Source organism: Epinephelus lanceolatus, chromosome 1 (genome assembly GCF_041903045.1).
Source record: "Epinephelus lanceolatus isolate andai-2023 chromosome 1, ASM4190304v1, whole genome shotgun sequence".
In the NCBI taxonomy this organism is placed as follows: Eukaryota; Metazoa; Chordata; class Actinopteri; order Perciformes; family Serranidae; genus Epinephelus; species Epinephelus lanceolatus.
Window position 1 is genome coordinate 21,061,035 of NC_135734.1, and position 18,440 is coordinate 21,079,474.

General features: G+C 43.1%; 1 protein-coding gene across 17 annotated transcripts in view; it reads right to left on the reverse strand.

Moving 5' to 3' along the window:
• Positions 1 to 18,440, reverse strand: part of magi1b (membrane associated guanylate kinase, WW and PDZ domain containing 1b) — a 172,378-nt gene that overhangs the window by 39,441 nt on the left and 114,497 nt on the right. For 10 of the 17 annotated variants that reach the window (XM_078167298.1, XM_033626928.2, XM_078167321.1 and 7 more), the window contains 7 exons: positions 15,392 to 15,634; positions 12,040 to 12,265; positions 10,117 to 10,199; positions 9,167 to 9,202; positions 4,658 to 4,715; positions 3,447 to 3,580; positions 1,397 to 1,516 (listed from right to left, as the gene is read on the reverse strand). In XM_078167298.1, the coding sequence (XP_078023424.1) occupies positions 1,397 to 1,516; positions 3,447 to 3,580; positions 4,658 to 4,715; positions 9,167 to 9,202; positions 10,117 to 10,199; positions 12,040 to 12,265; positions 15,392 to 15,634 (900 nt within the window). The remainder of the gene's footprint in view (positions 1 to 1,396; positions 1,517 to 3,446; positions 3,581 to 4,657; positions 4,716 to 9,166; positions 9,203 to 10,116; positions 10,200 to 12,039; positions 12,266 to 15,391; positions 15,635 to 18,440) is intronic. The other 7 variants (XM_078167301.1, XM_078167297.1, XM_033626926.2 and 4 more) reach the window with 1 other exon arrangement.

The following is an 18,440-nucleotide window of genomic DNA, read 5'->3' on the forward strand; positions in this document are numbered from 1 at the left end:
GAGTGAGGCAGTCATCCGCAGTGGTCATTGTCGAGAATGCGAGGAACGAGGAACAACAGGGACGGGCCGAGCTCTAACTGTCTATTAACAGACATGATGTGAGCCACGTACGGCAGAAAATGGCTTCACACAAATGAGTATGGAAATGATGGCAGAGGTGAAGGAAGGAATGAAAGTGAACAGGGAGAAAGAGATGGAGAAGTGTGCATTAAAGAGAAGGGATCACAGAGGAATTTGTGCTTGGTGACCAGCAGTACCACATTAGGTTATGCTTCTGGTACAGTTTATGTATTCAATGAAAAATGCATTACCCTTGGAGTCAGTTAGTGTCCTTGTGTTTGTGTTTTTTTTTTACTCTGGCGCGTGTGTCTGTGTGTGCAGCGCCTTTGAATAGCATTTTTCAGAACAGGAAAGATGTAACAAAACTGTGAACATAGATGGCAGCTTTATCCACAAGGGATCCAGAGATGTAAGAACAGACCAGGAAGCAGGAGAAACATGAAAGCGGGGAGTTGGATAAAGAGATATGAAATGACGCCTTTCTCTGGAGGAATGTCAAGGCCTAGGACAGTACAGTACAGAGTAGCGGAGAGACAGAGAGTGAGACAGAATGACGGAAAGATGGACGTAAACAACAACAGAACCAAATCAGAGAGTGGCAGGAGACAAAACAATAGCCAGCGAGGCGAATGTGAGCTATAACATAAAGAGATTGATGAGGCAAAAAGGAAAAGACGTCCCACAGAGCGGCAAGGGAGAGTAAGAGGGAGAGACAGGGTGAGGCAGTTAATTCTCCGCCATGGCTGCGCTAATTAGACAAGCTGCTAGTGGGAGGCTGGTATAAAAGGAGCTGGCAACCAGGAGAAGGAAACACACAGTAGCGGCGAGACACTGTCTGTAGGTGTGTGTATCACTAAATGGTGGGTGAAATCAGGCCATTATTTGATCCGAAAAATGGAGCGACATAACTGAGGCTCCAAGAGAAGCAACATGTGGCTGCGTTAAACACAGAGGGAAAATGTATATAAAATAAAACTGTACTTAGCGGAGTCGTATTCAGTTTGTCGGTTGGGAATATACAAACACTGCCTGGAGTGCTCTATTGGACAAATGTAATCTACTGTACATACCAGATGAATAGAAATTAATTTTACTTATTAAGGACATATGATGAAATGAATACAGAGAGCAGATTTACAGTGTCAGTTCATTTCTGGTCCTCCATCATTAAAACTCAAACGCAGCCTGAGGCACTGGCTCAGGAAAACAGACTACACTGTACGAGCTGAATTTGGTTTAACTCATAATAAGTCGCTGTGGGTAACGCAGCATAGACAACAGGGAAGTAACGAGTTATGCTGTTTTTAATGACTTCAGGTCTTTAACAGGAACTTACGTTTCTGTCCCATGGCATTGGGCACTGGAGGTCCTGTCCCAGGGTCCCTGTAGGTCTCCTGGTGGTTGGCAGCGTAGCTGGCCAGCGGGGCCCCTGCCAATGCCGAGTCCTCGATCCATTCTGCAACAGCAAGAGGCAAATGTTCTCTAGATGGGGTCTAGACAGGTGCACAGCTGCCCTACTTGTGGAGGAAACTGGGGCTAAGGGCTCTGGGACGACATGGCCTACTGTGCTGTGTGTTTGGGAAAAAAGCCATTTTGCTTTCTATGACGCAAGAGGAACTTGTGAAGGAATAGTTTCTCAGTGAATATGATACATCTCCTGGTATGATGTCTGCCTGGTATTCAGTTACAAAACTCAAACTCTTTCCACAGAGCAACAGGGGAATGGAAGTGGTTAAAAATACTGACTTCCAAGGAAGCCTGCTAAAGGGACAGATCTCCCAAAAATCAAAAATACATTTATTTTTTCCCTTAAAATGTAGTGCTATTTATCAGTCTAGACTGTTTTGGTGTGAGTTGCCAAGTGTTAGAGATATTGGCCATAGAGAAGTCTGCCTTCTCTCGAATATAATGGAACTAAATGGCAGTCAGCTTGTGGTGCTTAGAGCGCCAAGGAGCCATTTTCTTTCTACCAAACAACTGTGCAGACGGAAGCACGCACTTACTCATGGACGTCAGGCTCATGTGCATGACAGCCCGACATTAACAGCATCCTCCTCGGTCGAGCTGTAACATTAGCTTGCTTAGTGGTTTAACGCTACCTCCTGTGCAGTGATACGGTTGGCGGGTGTATTTGGGTAGACAGAACATAGTTCCTTCAAGAAACTGCCCACGATAAGGTCTGTGGATTATCTTAAGTAACCAGGTCAGGATTTCTGGAAAGAGACATTGCTGTCAAGGTTTTTTAAATGTATTTTTTTTTTCTTTCTTTTGTTTGGCGCTTTGAGCACCACAAGCCGAGTGCCATTTAGTCCCATTATATTCAAAAGACAGCACACATCTCTACAACCAATATCTCCAACATTCAGCAACCACCAGCAAAACAACCCAGACTGACAAATTACATCACAGGTAGGTGGACAAATATGTGCTTTTGATTTTGGGGTGGACTGTCCCTTTAAACCTACATTACAGTTTCAGATAACACGTTAACTTGGGTGAAACGGGTCACACAAACTTCATGAAGCACTGTCTCACATCTCCCTACTGAATAAAAAAGGGAGATGTGTGAAAACAGAGTGGCCCATTTCCTCATACTGGCTACCATCTCTGATTAATCACCTTGTTACGGCATCACAGCACCGATCAGACTACAACCTTCATTAATATTCTTAACAGTGAGGTAGGATCAATGCAGAAGTGAAAAGAATAGGTAAAAACCCGGCTTGACGGTCCTGAGGTTTTTTTTTGAAGAGAGACTGAGCTTTCAGACGAAGGAAAAATCAGCAGGTAATTGAATGGAATCGAATGATTTCTGCTGACTGAGCAGAAGGTGCAGCGGGATAGGAGAGCTCCCATGTGGGCCGGCCTGCATTTACAATTAATCTCTCTGCGGGGCGTCCTGTGAATGCATAAGGTTGAAGACAGGAAGCAGGAGCAACCAAAGGTTCCCAATTAGTTGTGTTTTGGCAGCAGTGCGAGCTACATCATCACTGTTATTACTGGTAGCATTAAGTGCTTTATTAAGTGACAGAAATTAGGGAAGAAGCTCTCTTAAGCAAGCAGATCGACAAACTTACCTGTGTTCATCCAAGAGAAAAAAAAAGCTTTCAGGTTATTACCACAAACAAGCGTCAGAACGCCACACAGAAAACAGAAATTAACTTCAAAAAGGCTGCACGACACAGCCGCAAATAATAGTTATGTCTTTATGGAAGAGCACTTAGCAAATCATAAAGCAGCAGCAACACCAAGTAATACTGTAGCAATAGTTGCCATAAAGACACAATCTCACACACACGCACACACAGATATATGCAGACGACTCAGTCACTCACATGAATAGAAAGAAAGGAAATGACGCCCTTGGTGGGGGCTTGTGAACGAACCTCGGATGTAGCGCTCACCTTCGGGTGGCTGCTGGCTTTGGGGCTGAGGCTGCTGAGGCTGCTGCTGTTCCAGCTGCCTGCGCCTCTTAGCCTCCAACACTGGGTTCTCATACTGGGTCTTCCTGTTGATATGACTTTGGGACGGTGGGTGGAGGGAGGATCGAGCAGATGGAGGTTGAGGGAATAAGAAATGAAGGACGGGAGGAATGAGTAACAGGAGCAGAAAATAAGAATAGAAAACAGGATGTAGGACAAGAGGTAAATATCAGCAGGGAAAGTGGAGCGTAGCAGGGAGGGAAAACATACATACAGGAGAGGGTAAGGTAATAGAAGAGAGAGATAGGGTCAGGACAGGGAGGGGAACACATGGCGATAAGCTTTGATTAATACACAGTGGCACAATATGCATGCATCCATCTATACTCACAGCCCCCCCCCCGACACACGCGTGACACAATCACACCCACAAATCACATCAAATAAATCTCACTTTGATGACGGCTTAATTCACAGGGGCTACAAACAGACTTCCACATCTTCCACACCAGCCCTGGGAGGTTTTCCCACTAACCTACCAGCACCGAGAAATTACACCTGAAAGCACCACATTGTACGGCAAATGAAGGAAACAGTGAATAATGTATATTAGGAAAAAAAAGCCTAAATATTGCAGAGACAAAGAGGGGGGAAAAAATTGAAATGCCACAGCCTTGAGCCCCCAGGTGCTGCTTTGAACAACATCAAAAACGCATGAAACATATTCGTATTAATGCTGAGGCCCAGGGGCACACACAAGATGAGATGCACACATATGCACACACACACCCACACGCACATGCACACACCCACACACAAACACACACACACACACACACACGCACACACACACACACACACTCGCCGCATGTTTTCCCAAATGATAATGACACAAACAAAATGGCCTACATTTTCCAGTACACAAAAGACCAAAATAGCTGCAGCAAAATCTGTCTGTGATGTCTTAAAGCAGAACTGTACATACATTACATTTGCTCATATTTACAGTAAGGTCAAGAGTTGCTTTTGACAAAATGAAAATGTGTGAAAGCATTTCAATTCATGTGCAAGACGACAAACGCAAGGCCACTTCCTGTCTGCGTGAAGCCTGTGCATTTGCATTGGAGTGTGCTTGTGTGGGTGCTGGGTGCCTTTACATACTGTGCGCTACTTACTCAACATAGTAGACCCCATACACTGGATCGTCTATTTTCTCCCATCCTGGTGGAAGTTCTATGAAAAGAGAAGGAGAGAGAGAAGTGAGCGAGAAAGAGGAAAAGCAGGAAAACTGGAGGCTGTGAAGTTGCTGGGGGCCATGTATTGAGCCATTAGAGGCACGGCCAGTGGAGACCTTTTGCCTCTCCATTGTGTCTGCCTGTCAGTCAGTCTCCAGGGCCAGAGTGACTCAACAGCTTCACAGGCTGTCTGCATCACCCCCCCACCCCCTCTCCTTGTCCCCTCACACTGCTGACATTTCCACACATCAGATAAGAACAGAGCAAGACCCCCCTGGGCAGAGATGGATGGATGAATGGAGAGATGCAGAGATGAAAGGAGGTGGGACAAAGGAGTGGCAACGGGGTCAGAGAGAGGACGGGAGGGGAAAAGCAAGGGAGGAAACACAGGTAAGAGAAAGGAGGAGAGGCAAACTGGGGGGGAGCAGGAAGTTGGAGTAATCCAGGCTTTGAAACCATTGTTTAAAAACACACAATTAAAAGGAGCCTGAAAATGTGCAGAGAAAATTTTTTGACTTTAACCTTTTTTTTCCCCTCATAACAGAGACAAACAGTCACAAAGACAGGATCTGAAATTAGCAACTGCCAAATGCATGCAAACTGTTGGCAGCGGCAGGAAAAATAAACAAGCCTTCTGCTCCGTTGGTGGAGCACACAGCAGAAAGACCCATTTTTGAAAAGTCACCTGTAACTGCTATATAAAAACAAAGCTACAGGCTGTAAAATGTTTTTCATTTTGATTGACGGTTGAAGTTCACCGAATTCTAACCCATAACCTTCAAAAGAAGACACACGAAAACATACACGCATGCCCACTGGCTACTGTATCAACTTCACTACCTCACGCATCCATCACTTTTGTCTGAAGGAATAGCTCAATGTGTAGTGAGAGTGTAGTCTTGTGAGATATAAAGACAGAGGTATGGTGAGGGTGCGATGGATGCGCTCAGAGCAGACAGGAAGTAAATGTACAGTATGGGTTTCAGTTGGCCATGTAAGGTGCCTTCTACCCCCCCAAACCCCACCCATGAAAAATAAGCAAAGAAGCACATTTCCTCTTAATCTGATGGCTATATAGTGAAGAGATTCCTGTCCTTGGCTAAACCCAGTGTGGCTGTGGTCTCCTTGTTTGAGTGTGTGTCCTTACATAGGTCACTTATCGTGGACCCAGACTGCACCTCGACTTGACTGACAACCTTCTTCATTTGAGGAAGTGGCAGTCAAAGTGGCTGCCTTCCCAAAGCGGTGCCACCACGCATGTGCAGACACTCAACAAACTTTCACATAAGTAAAAGTGAAATTCATCGTAATCAGTGCTGATGAGGCAAAGATATGAATATGACTGGGCCCACTTCAACAGAGTGTAATCGCCCGATGGTGCAATCTTGCTGAATTTCTACAGTTGTTGCCAGAGAAAGTGATGCTGTTATCTCCAACAGAGCCATTTGATTACAGCGGCATTGATTATTGGCTGGCCTCCACATAGATAATGTCAGAGTCTTCTAATTGGCTACAAACACAGATTGTCCAATAATCCTCTCCTGTGATGTATCAGTTTTACATATCATTACCCTCAGCCAATTAAGCCTTGCCCTGTGTGCAAGTAGATGGTAATTACAATCATCCAACTTGGAGAGCCTCCCTCTGCTTTCAAATGAGGAGGGCACTTGGTCGGAGTGGAGTCAGCAGCAGATGCAAAGAAATATAAGCCAGATGGGAATGTTTAAATTGTACGTACGTGACAGCTACAGATTACAGTCTGTCCGACCAGGTATCCAGCAACTGCAGACAAATCTGCAATCAGAGTCATTCTGATGCTCGCCAGCAGCTCCAGTTGCCATACTTCCATATATTCTGCACCTGCTAAATGCAGCTAACACAAAAAGCACATGCAGCTAAAAGGTACTGCAAGGTTACAGCGTTAGCGCTGTTGCACAGGGTGAACCCACAAAGCGGGCATGGTGAATTATCATTCAGATTTTTGAACTGGAACGTTAAATGGAATGCAGTCCCGCATCGCCTCGCGCAAAATTTTAATCACCCACTTGATTTCACACTGCACTAGTTCCGCTCCTGGAGGAGCACCTGTATGTCGGTGTGTGTGTGAAGTGAGTGTGTGTGTGTGTGTGTGTGTGTGTGTGTGTGTATGTGTGTGTGTGAGAGAGAGAGCAGAGAGAAAATTTGGTGTTGCAACCATCTCAACAATGTGGCATACATTTCAGTGGGTGGAAAAGCAAATGAGAAAGACAAAGAGTAAGAAATCTGTCACTCAATAAGCTGTGTTTTCTCCTCACGCTGTGTCCCTCTTCCCACATCCCACCTTGCTGAACATATTGTGAATTCAACGGGGAGTCAAGCATGATGAATTACATGTTTAACTATTTGCATCTCATTCTCTTGATACAGTGCTGTGATTGATTTCTCTTGAGTAAGCATGTATTACAGAGGCACTTTGTGTATGTGTATGTGTATGTGTGTGTGTGTGTGTGTGTGTGTGAGTGTGTGCTGCGCATTCACAAAGTGCTTGAGTCTGCTCCCTCTCAGAGAACTGAAGTTAATTGCGTTCCTTTGCCCACCTGTATTGGATCATGGTGATCAATAATTATTGAACATGCTCATCCAGTCGAGAGCTGTCTTCTGGACTTGTGTGATCTGATGATTACAGCGTGGCAGCTGTTTAAGATGCTTAACGAAGGGAGCTGCTAACAAAACTGAGGCCCTGAAGACGGCTGGTTTGCCTTTCAGCGTGGCATCAACGTTCTTTAGTATGCAAGTTCTGCTTTTGTCCTGCTTTTATTGTTGTTCGCTGCAAACAGCTGCCTGGCACTGCTGGAAAATACAAGCTTGAAAGAGGCTAAAAGTAGTGATATTGTTCTGCAGGTGACTCCTTCACAGACATTAAGTCATCTGACTCAATGTTAATATAAAAACATATTGATTAATGCAGCTTTAGCAGATGATGAAAAAACATACTTGACTCTGATGCTCAAATAGAGTTCCCGAGTAAGTCTGTGACCCTGAAGCGATTGAAAACCTTTCAAATCTCATTTTACAAAACTGAAACTGGTAACAATCAAGCTAAAAGAAGTTTCATTCTTTCACTTGTCAGCAGCAATACAGCACGGTGTTACTCAAGAAACTCTACAAAAAGACATGAGAATAGAGAGGCAAAGTCCGTCCCCTTCCGATGTTCCCCACGGGACCTTATTGTGTGTTCCACTTGCACAAGGAAGTCGGAATTTCCAAGTTCCCAGTTGGAAGTTTCAACTGAAATGCCCCCTGAAGTTGGATTTCCGACTTGGAAAGTCAGCCTAATCTCACCGACCTTGACCTCAAGATCAAAGATGGCTGTTCCACACATCAACAGCAGTGAAAGTTGTGGTAATCTACTGCTTATTGGCACCTTTGTCTCATTTGTGTCTCATTAAATCAGTCACACACACAGTCCTGTCCACCTTCTAACTGCGCACAATGTGTTGTTATCAACTGGTACTGCTGACAACATCTGCTTTTCCAACTTTGTTGCACAAGAACATGATCAGCTGAGGTATGACGTCATTCCCAGCTCTGATCTCTGACTTCCAAGGTAAACGGAAGGCAGCATCAGGTCCCATGGAGGTCCAGCAGAAGGGGAGGGACTTCAACTCTCTATATGTCAAATGTGTATTTATGATTTTTGTCCCTCTATGTCATTGTACCTTCAGGTCATCTCAAAACATGCTCATCATAAAGGGTTACTACAATCATTAATCAGATAGCTCCCTTGATAGAATGACATCATTCATTACTGGTGCATAACGGTGCAGGGCACAGTCTCCAGACATCATTTATCCTGCACAAGTGGCCACGCTGCTGTGTCTGATAGGCTAGTTAGTGCACTGATGGGCCTCAGGAAAAAAAAAGCGTCTGTTGCCGTCTGGCTCAGACAGACACCCATTAGGAAATCATCATTATAACAATCTTCCTTGGATCAGCCCTCGCCTCTTATGTATGAAATGACGTCCTGCCCGTGTGCGAGTGTGTCTGGTTCACCGGTGGCATGTGGGTAAGTTGACAGTTGTGTTGAAGAGCGGTTTTCTGATCACACACAGTGTGTTTGTTAAAAATCAAAGCTACATACAGAGAACAGGCAAGGTAAAGGTCAGATCTCTGTCAGCGTGGTGGCATGATGTGTCATTTCTAGATGATTAGAGTCATTTTCATGGCATCGCTCGCCAACTGTCAAATGACACCATGAGCCACTGGTGGTGGCTGCTGTGCATGTCATTATGTAGATGCGCACTATTAACTGTCGTGACTTCATTTTCTGTTTTTATAAATTCATCTGAAACTTTCTGAATTGCAACAATGAATCAGATGTGTGCAAAACCAAGGTGACACCAATGATGGAATGCTGAGTGTGAGGTTACACTATATATAGTATCTCTGAGATGAGAGAGAAGAACCTACCTAGATCATTGTCCAGCTCCTCTGTGTGTACCCCTTCTGCTCAGCAGGACCAACATGGCAGCACAGGATCGTTGTTAGAGGGAGAGAGGAGGAGGGCAGAGGGGAGAAAAGGTGCACATCTGTGAGTCAGTCAACTACATCTGAGAGTTAATCAACACCAGAGCCTCAGCGTCGTGTGACAAGAATCTCAAGGCATGTTCTCCCCCTAATAACTAGATCTCTGAGCGTGGTTTGAGACGGCAGCGCTGCAGAGGAATTTTAGCCTTAATACTGTTATCGCAGTTCATTTTGTGAGTAGTAATGTGCCTTAAAAAAGGGAAAGACGTGACTGTAAAAATGACGCACACGACCTCATGAGCAAAATGGATCGCATTTTTTTCCTGTTTTTGCATTTCATGGTTAAAAATCAGTGTTAAATATCCGTGAGCAGGCGCGATGCCTCAGTGTAGGTCAGCGAGGGCATTACTTATTTGAGCTACATGATGCAAATGATGCAGTGAATTCCTTGAAGCTGTGGGGCATCTTGCTCTGACAAACAGCTGAGAGAAAGAGCATAGCAGAGCAGTACTACCCAATGACTGTGGCCATTTTACGTGACCCAACACTGACACCTAAAGGCTGCTGGGGGAACAGCTACTCTTGTATAAACATCTGTGGTTATCAAAAGAAGACATTTGGTGTTTCCTAACTCATGTTTTTGGTCTAATCTAGCCGGGAAACTTGAATTTAAATACAGGGATAATTGACTGGGATCTAACACCAGTTACCTTTAATTTACTCATGAACTAAAAGTCATTTAATAATGCAAGACACACGTTTCATATCTCGTAAAAAAACAAAAAAGAGAGATGTTGAAGTCAAGGACTGCCTAAAGCCCTGTTCAATATATATACATATTTTACAAAAACACACATAATTTGATAGGTGATCATGCTCAAACACGAACGTACCATCATCCTCACATTCTTCCAGGGGTTTCTGAGGCTTGTCCAGGCACCGAGGGTCTATCCACGAGGTGGTCTTTGTATTGTGGCTAAAAAAGAAAAATACACACAGTTAAAACTACCTTGAGTTGATAGAAATAATGGGAAAGTCCTTCAATATCCTCAAATCTGGCAAGTAGCAAGAAAGACTTGCTGGTTTATCGTGAACTGAGGGACAGTTTCGTCAAACTGCATTTGTCGAGAGATGTTGGAGTCAGAGGTTGAGGCTGATTCACACAAAAAAAAAACCCTAGTACGGTCTGTTAGAAGAAAAGCTCTTGCACTGCTGACTTTGATAACAGACAGCAGCTTTCGGATGGACAAAAGCTGCTGTCTGTGAAGCAGAGAATAAGAGTCTTCTATAAACCACTGAACTGGGACTATCCTTTAGGAAACTTTATAAATGGACAACAGAGCCTGACAAGGTCACTTATTACAGACTCACCTCATTGTGCTCAGTACAGTACTGTGGGACTTTCATGTCTCTTACAATTTCACATTTTCTAAAGCTTTTAATTGATGTCCACAACAACATACTGTGTATCGTATTGAGTAGAAACATGGAGCTAAAACTACAAACTGAATGGGTAATCGTATGAAAGCCTAAAAAAAAAAAAAAAAACTGTTTCTATACCTGATGTCCAATTACAAACTGGAAACTGTTGTGAGCAAACTGCATAATATTTCTGTCTAATTAAAAATGTAAGTTAAATATTAGGCTGTTAATACAGATGAATATGTGCAAATGCATGTAAATAAATTGTAAAATAATAGCTTTCTGGGACTCTCAAGACATTTAAGTGGAGCTTGCACAATGACTAAAGCCCCTTTCACACATGCAGGCTAGCCCTGAAATGCTCAGGAACATTTCCTGCATGGCGACATGTTTGAATTGGAGCAGGAATCGATATTCAGGGAAATCTGTACCGCCAATTTCCCTCCTCAAGACTTAGTAACATTTCAGGGACAATGTCAGTATAGCTGTGTTGTGAATGAATGTAGCAACATTGCAGGGACAAGCATGTAAAGGTTATGTCCGTCTGACGAAAGATGGTTTCACGAGGAATGAGTGAACCAAATCATAAGACTCCTCTCTGATGCCTATTTCTGCATTAAGTAGATCACGAAAAAATTATTTATTCTATGGTCTAAAACAGTCCAAACACATTAGTAAGCATGAACAACTCCCAAATCCAAAAACTAGAGTGCTAAAAACTCAAACTTGTGAAGTATGAAGTCTGGAGCTGCTCTATAGACAGTGAATGGTCAAAGATGTTCTTGATGACACTGAGCTCACCCAGGGGAACCTTTTGAGTATATGGGTACATTTTCTGTTTCAAACATGGAGCAGCTCCAGACTTTATATTCTACAACATCACAAGTTGAAGACTAACTCCTCTGGTTTCTGGCTTTGAGAGAGAGCAGCTCATATTCACAAATATTGTTTGAACTTTCCTAGACTATTAAAATAACATACTGGAATTCTTGACTTGGGTAATGTTCCCCCTTAAATACACCACAAGAACATTGGCACTGGACAATAGCAGCTTCTTGTTTGCCATACTCCTGAAAATAATAAGAGAAGTCTTCTTAGCCCAAATTAGTCTTCTTCTGTTAAGCTTTTTGGTGGTTGGCATCCATAAGTGTTGCATTACCACCATTAACTGGACCGTCCTTTGCCCCATCTATTTTGTGTTGAAGGGCGAAAATATTCTTTAACGTAGTGTGGGTGTGTGTATGGTGAAAATCTCTAACATTGTCCGAACGGTGATCCAAATAATTTACAGAAAACTATGTGTGTCAGAGGCTTTAGTCCAGCTACAGTATTGTCCACCCAGAAGTGAACACTGGCATACTGCATTGTGAGTATAAATGCCTTGAGTTACTTACTCTATAAAGTAGACCTCTCCGTTCTCGGTGTAGGCCATCTCCCAGTTATCAGGCAGAGGTCCCAGCGGATCCTCCGGGGGAGGATGGCTCAGGTGAGAGTGTGTCTGCTGAGTGCTCTCCGTGGTGGCCGATGGTGAGGGGGTTCTCTCAACGTAGGGCGGATCACTCTGGCGGGCGGGGAAGGGGCGCAGTGAGTGATGAAGCTCGTCGAATTCACTAGAATCTCCTGAAGGGTGTGAGGCAAACACAGCTTGGTGTTAACAACACTTCGGTTAGATGGCGCTGAAGACACATTCAGGAACAAAAAGAGGCTGTGGAAACAATTTGGCTGCCACGAGAGGAGACTCAAGACATGGTCAACCAAAAAAAATGGTTTTCGATTGCTACAGTCGCTTGCGCTGCTTCAACACCTCCCTGGATGAGATTGGTTTATTTCTAAGGAGCATGACATCCCTGGATACAGCACAGGTTTCAGCCAGAACATGGGCGACTGTGATGTATGAAGAAAAACACGCTTGACGAAAAGGAATTACAATTTTGCTGTCAGTGTTTTTCCAAAATGTTCCACATTAATGAAAAATCTCTTCTGACTCTGCGGTCCAAATATTTCCATGATGAGTGTGGTTCAGTAGTTTTTAGAAAGCCTCAGCCCGGAGCTTTCACATTTAGTTTTTGACTAAAATCACAGTTACTCTGCGGTGTTACAGCTTCAGCCACAGAGACATTTACTTCAGTTAAAGGCTGCTGAGTGGGCAGTTCACACCTAAAACTACGGCCTCTGAAGTGCTATCACCTAGTTTCCTGTTATCTCATTTTCACACTCACACTTGACTGGCACCCTCGTAGCTCGTACAATCACAGACGGCGAATAAACAACTTTTGGTCCCACCTTCTAAAAACACATGGCAGAAACAGCTTTAGAGTTGAGTCAACCTCCTCACAATGCCTACTGATCTACTAACACACAAGAAGAGATAAAAAAAGAGTAATATAATTCAAAATCATCACTGAGAGAAACCCTTTTAAAAAGCTGTGCTGGTGTCAGTATCATGCTTCCAAACATTTATAATTAATCACATAAAACCTCCCACTAATTCACAAACACAAATGACCGAGCAGTACTAATGATATCATTAAGGATCGTCTCAAAAATGGAGGTTGTTCAGTCATCCACCCTCTGCCGCTCGCAGCCAGATGGCACTATTTTACATTTTTGGACGCATAGATACAGGCAGATGTAGTCAAACCCAGAGACCACTTACTCACCAATCAAAGAAGCTCTTGTATTCTGCAACCTCTCACCACACCAAAACGCTCTCTCTGCCGCTCTCTCTCCACCTCCTTTGTGCTCTTTCTCCTACTACTTCATTTTCTGAGCTTATCCTCCTTCACAGAATACAATCCTCCGTCGCTTCTCCTCCTCACTCTGTCCAAACCTTTTCAGACTTGCCCACTTTGCCCCTTTCCCAGCCACTCCCTCTTTCTATTTAACATCCTGCTACCTTCTCTCTCCACTTGCATCCCCTCCCTCTTTGTCCATCGCAACTTAAGATTCGGTTTTTCTCTCTGTCCAAACAGAGCTGCAGAAAGCAGGATCGCATTCTAGTGTTATACTCCAAAATAAACAGAACACAGCATGTTCTCAGGCTGCTGTAGGAGGCGGCTCCGCAAGCAGCTGCCTGGGTGTTCACTGGCTTCAGGTCTGTTTGTATTAAAGGTGTCCACGCCAGCTGAAGGAGCATGTGAGTCATGATCTAAGTTCTGCAAAACAAGGATAAGCTAATAAATGACAATGAAAATAAACCAACAATAAGTGTCATGCAGCCTGTTGAATAACTGCTGTCGATTAGTTACAGGCAAATTTGTGAGAGGGTGGAAAAACCTGTGTGGAAATGTTGAAGCAAGCTAACCTGTGCGCACTGTGTTGACCAAAGCCAAATGTGGCACTTCACATCGGCTGTTGCCTGTGCGAAAAAGCCAAATTTAATTTAGTTTGGAGAGTAGCACCAGCCTTGAGGTCTGTTCCGGCCTGGTATTTTGTATCTAAATAAATGAAAATTGCGCCTAAATCCATTTGAGACGAAATGCTGTTTACACCTGGTGTCAAAATGAGTTTCAAATGTGCCTCGAGTTTGCCGCTTGTTATTGGATTTCACCTCCGTACTCACCGTGTGAAGCTGCTCGACAGAAAAAATGCACATCTGTGCTCAACTGAACAGCAAGAGAAAAGGACTGTGGAGGCTTTTTCAGAGCCCAGTCTGAGGGCAGACTTTAAACAACTGTATCTGGGAGGTTTAGCATTCACACTGCATTTCACTATTGCATGGTCTGAGTGATACATTTTCAGTGTATTTTTAATATGTTTTGAGTGTGGTGGGTTGCTTTAATTATCATAATTCAAGTATCAAATATCATATTAGTCAGTTGATATCAAAAACAAGAACAAATGGCCACCATAAGACACAACAGTCTTATGTGATGTCTTCAAATTACTTTTGTCTAACCAAAACCCAATGGTACTGGAGTAAAGGGGAATTCCAGCTATTTAGTACTTAGATTTTTATACAGGGTGCAAAATTAACTTTTTTGTCCAATAGCCAAACAGCAAGCGAGTGCCCAAATTTTACCAGCCACCTCATAGATTATAATTGTTTTAGGGTTTTTTTTGCCTGGTGAGTGAAACAAATCTACTAGCCACTTGCATATTTTTTGGCTAATTGATGGTGCTAATTTCGTACCCTGACTTTGGTCTCTTTCATGAGTCAAAACTCCAAAAACACTGGATCCTACATTTCCCATAATGCAACTGGGTAATGTATATCATTAAACCTTACTTGATTAGTAAATGTCCGTGCCTTTTAAGCTTCACAGTTTTGTAAACGCAAGCTTTCTGTTACATCATCATCTGGGTTATTTTCTCAGACTTGAGCTCCTTTGAGAGTCGCTGAATACATTAAATAACTGTTTGCACAAGCTGAGCAGTACTCTGCATTAAAAGTAAACCAAACATAATGTGTAAAGGAGAAGAGTGCCTCTTAAATATATGACTTTAAAAGGAGACAACCAAGCAAATCTTCACTTCTGAGAAGTTTCAATAAATATTCTGCTTTTTGCCTCCTCCTAACTTAAATCATGTTACACAGCATGCCTGGTCACTTAATTCCACAACTGACATCCTCACTTTGGAGGCTTTCGTCTGTCAGACTCACAAACTGGGCTCTCCCAGTGTTCCTTGTGACACAAGTATTAGCCAAAACCTGTGAGAACATCCATCTATTCCTCTGTTCTCTCATTACCCATCCACATACCACGCCTTCTCCCCTCTCCTCTGCCTCCTGTTAGCTGTACATACCTGTAAAGCTACTATTCATGTCAGGGAGGTCCTCGTCGTCCTCCTGCTGCTGCTCTCCAGGCACTATTCCAGCATTGTGCATGTCATTGTAGGACTTCGTGCGTCGGGGAGTGGAGTGCTGCGAGCCCGGCAGGCTACTGCTGAGCCCGTCTGGCAGTGGGGCATCACCGCCGCTACCGCTACTGCTAATCACTTTCCCACCGGGGGGCTGCACCGGTGGCTTGGGCGTCCCATAATAGTTACCTAGGCAACGAGAGAAGGAGGCAGGGGTTGGAGGGATTAAAAAAAGACGGAGAAAAGAAGGGCATTTCAGTAGGAGGGGTCAAAGGGTGTGTGTGAGTGAGTGTGTGTGTGTGTGTGTGTGTGTGTGTGTGTGTGTAGCCTTTGTATGCAAATAGAGAGACTGGGTTTGTCTGTGGGAAAATGTGAATGTCTGAAGCAAAGCTAAATTTCTTTCTTGTTTGACCCACTGAAGTTCAGACCACTTTGTTTTAACTTACCACAAATTAAAGCATGTTTTACACAAATGATGTTACATCTCACTATTACAACTCCAGTAATTTGAGTCAGAGTTGATACCATGGAGTGTTTTTTTTATTCGGACACACAAGTACAGTGGTAGCTTTCTTCCAAGTAGTTCACAAAATTGTCTGAAGACATTTTGTGAAGCAGTTTGCAGCCAAACTGTCCTCCAGTGCCAGTACCACATTTCAGATAAACTGACAGTTTCAAAGGCGAGAGAACAAAACACGCAGAACTGAATTTTTTTGACAGACCAACTCATTCTCATCCAAAGTTAGACCAGGCGGACCTAAGGAGACTGTACCATCTGAAGACCAGAGTATAAAGCCAACATCTTAATGTGACAGGATGGCACTGGCATCCAAAAAATAAAGGGAATGGAAAAAAATGTTCCCATCCAGGTGGTGAAATTACAGTCAAAAGATAAATTGGCAAACTACAACTTCAAATGGAAAAAAGGCCTTTTTCACAGCAGACATTTTTGGCATTTCATAGCAGGAAAAGCACAGGTGTAACTGATAACATTAATAAAAACTGCCATGTCTTCCATGAAAAGGATTTATTAGCAGCTTTCAAAATAGTCTTTGAATAATAAATTCTGCCTAAACCTTCAACATGAGTCTTAAGTACCAACAAAAAAAGGTATTATTAAAATCCTTGATGAAAACATAAGATATCTTTTTACTGGTAGATAGGCTTGTGTACTAATGATTCTTAGTTTGAAGTTTACAGTTTCAGTTGGAGAGGTATTACAGCAGAGCATAAAACCTACAGTCCAACATGGTGATGGAAATATCCAGGTGTGGGGATGCTTTTGTCCATCTGTCATTTACACACCACCAGAGTTTATTCCACATATAAAGTGGAAGCTGGTTCGAACAATCTGTTTGGTAATTTCAGTTATTTTTCAGTTTCAACCTCATATAGTCAAAAACAACATTTTGTGTTCGCCAAACATAGTGTTGTCTCAGATTACAAACTGAACTGCAACTAGCTGATGCTGCAGAAAAACTTTGAGCCGACCACACCTGACTGAAATGTTACCCAGAATCCAGCCTCCTTATTATTTGTAGTGGTTGGCTGACAATGAAATGGAGCACTGTCCTCCCTCTAATCCCTTGTATCATCACTCCCCTCTCTATAGCCCTTTCTATACAGCCTGTTTAAGGTGGGAATGTTGCACCGTCATGCCGCCTCAGTTCTGTGTAAAATGTACGATTGTGGAATGGAGGGACATAGCTGTCTTGCCTTTAAGCTGGCAGCAGAGGTAGTAGCAGAGCCCAATTTATGTCTGTATAAAGTGTGAGCTGGCAGGATGGAATCGATGTAATATTTTGACAATGTGTTATGTGTACGACCCATCACAGGGAAATTTAGGGTGCTTTCAGACCTAGAGTTGTCTCGCTTTGGTCCGAATCAGGGACTAATTTTGTTACTAAGTTGCATAATTGCCTAGAGTTGGTTCGTTCACACAAACTTGATTTCAATTGAACCGAACCAAACAGTACAGGTGTGAAAGCACCCTTAAAAAGCAGCTAGAAGCAGTTAGCAGCTAACTCAAAGAGGAAAGGATAGGAGCAGAAAATGTCCAAAAATTGGAGAGACAGTGATGTGCAGGAGCTCCTTACCCTCCCAGCAGAGGACAAGATCAACTGCCATATTACAGGGATGGTAAATAATTGTCATTGCCATGTTAATGCTGTTGTTATTGTTTAGAAAATGCTGCCCAACTTTTGCGTTTTTTTGAGTTTAGCTGGTTTGGCTGGCTGTCTAAAACTAACTTGTTAAAAGCATATCGAAAGAAGATATTTTAAAGTTTCTGATTTCCTTTATATGGTCATCAGTGGCAGTGAGTGAGCTAGTTGCCAATCAGAAGCCCATTGGCCTTGTTTGCTCCTCCTGGCTTGTCGTCAGACGGAAATCCATTGTTATGGAACAGTGAACAAGCTAAGTGAACACAGCAGACACTTAATTAAACATTATCTGACTGAATGGAAGTGTCACGTTGTGGTGTTGTTGTTTACAGTCCTTCCAGTGTGTCAGTGGTGACTTTTGTTTATCACCACAGTGTTGTGTGCTATATGTAACACGTTCTTTGTGTCATGATCACTGAAATTCATTTTTAGCTTTGTTGTAAAGAGAAGGTGACTATTTTTCCACAACTTTCTCACTTCATTATGAAAGAGACTCTTTAAGCTTTCGTCTTTTTGGATAACCAGCATGTGGGAATATTTTTTTCTCCAACAAGTAGGAAATGGAAGATGCATCTGTTTAGATGCTGCAGTTTATCCCGCTGTGCAATAAACTGCAGCATCTAAACAAATGTATTTTCACTGGGGGAAACTTGTTTAATACAGAATAATAATTTTGCTTTGATTAACATGTCCACTGTTCAGAGAATGCTTACAGAAGCATCAGCAACAATCTCTGAATGCAGTTTATACACTGTGTGAACTCAAATGTTAGCAGGCAGGGTGATCATCACGCTGGGGTCAGACAACCCACACATGACAACTTATTCCACCAT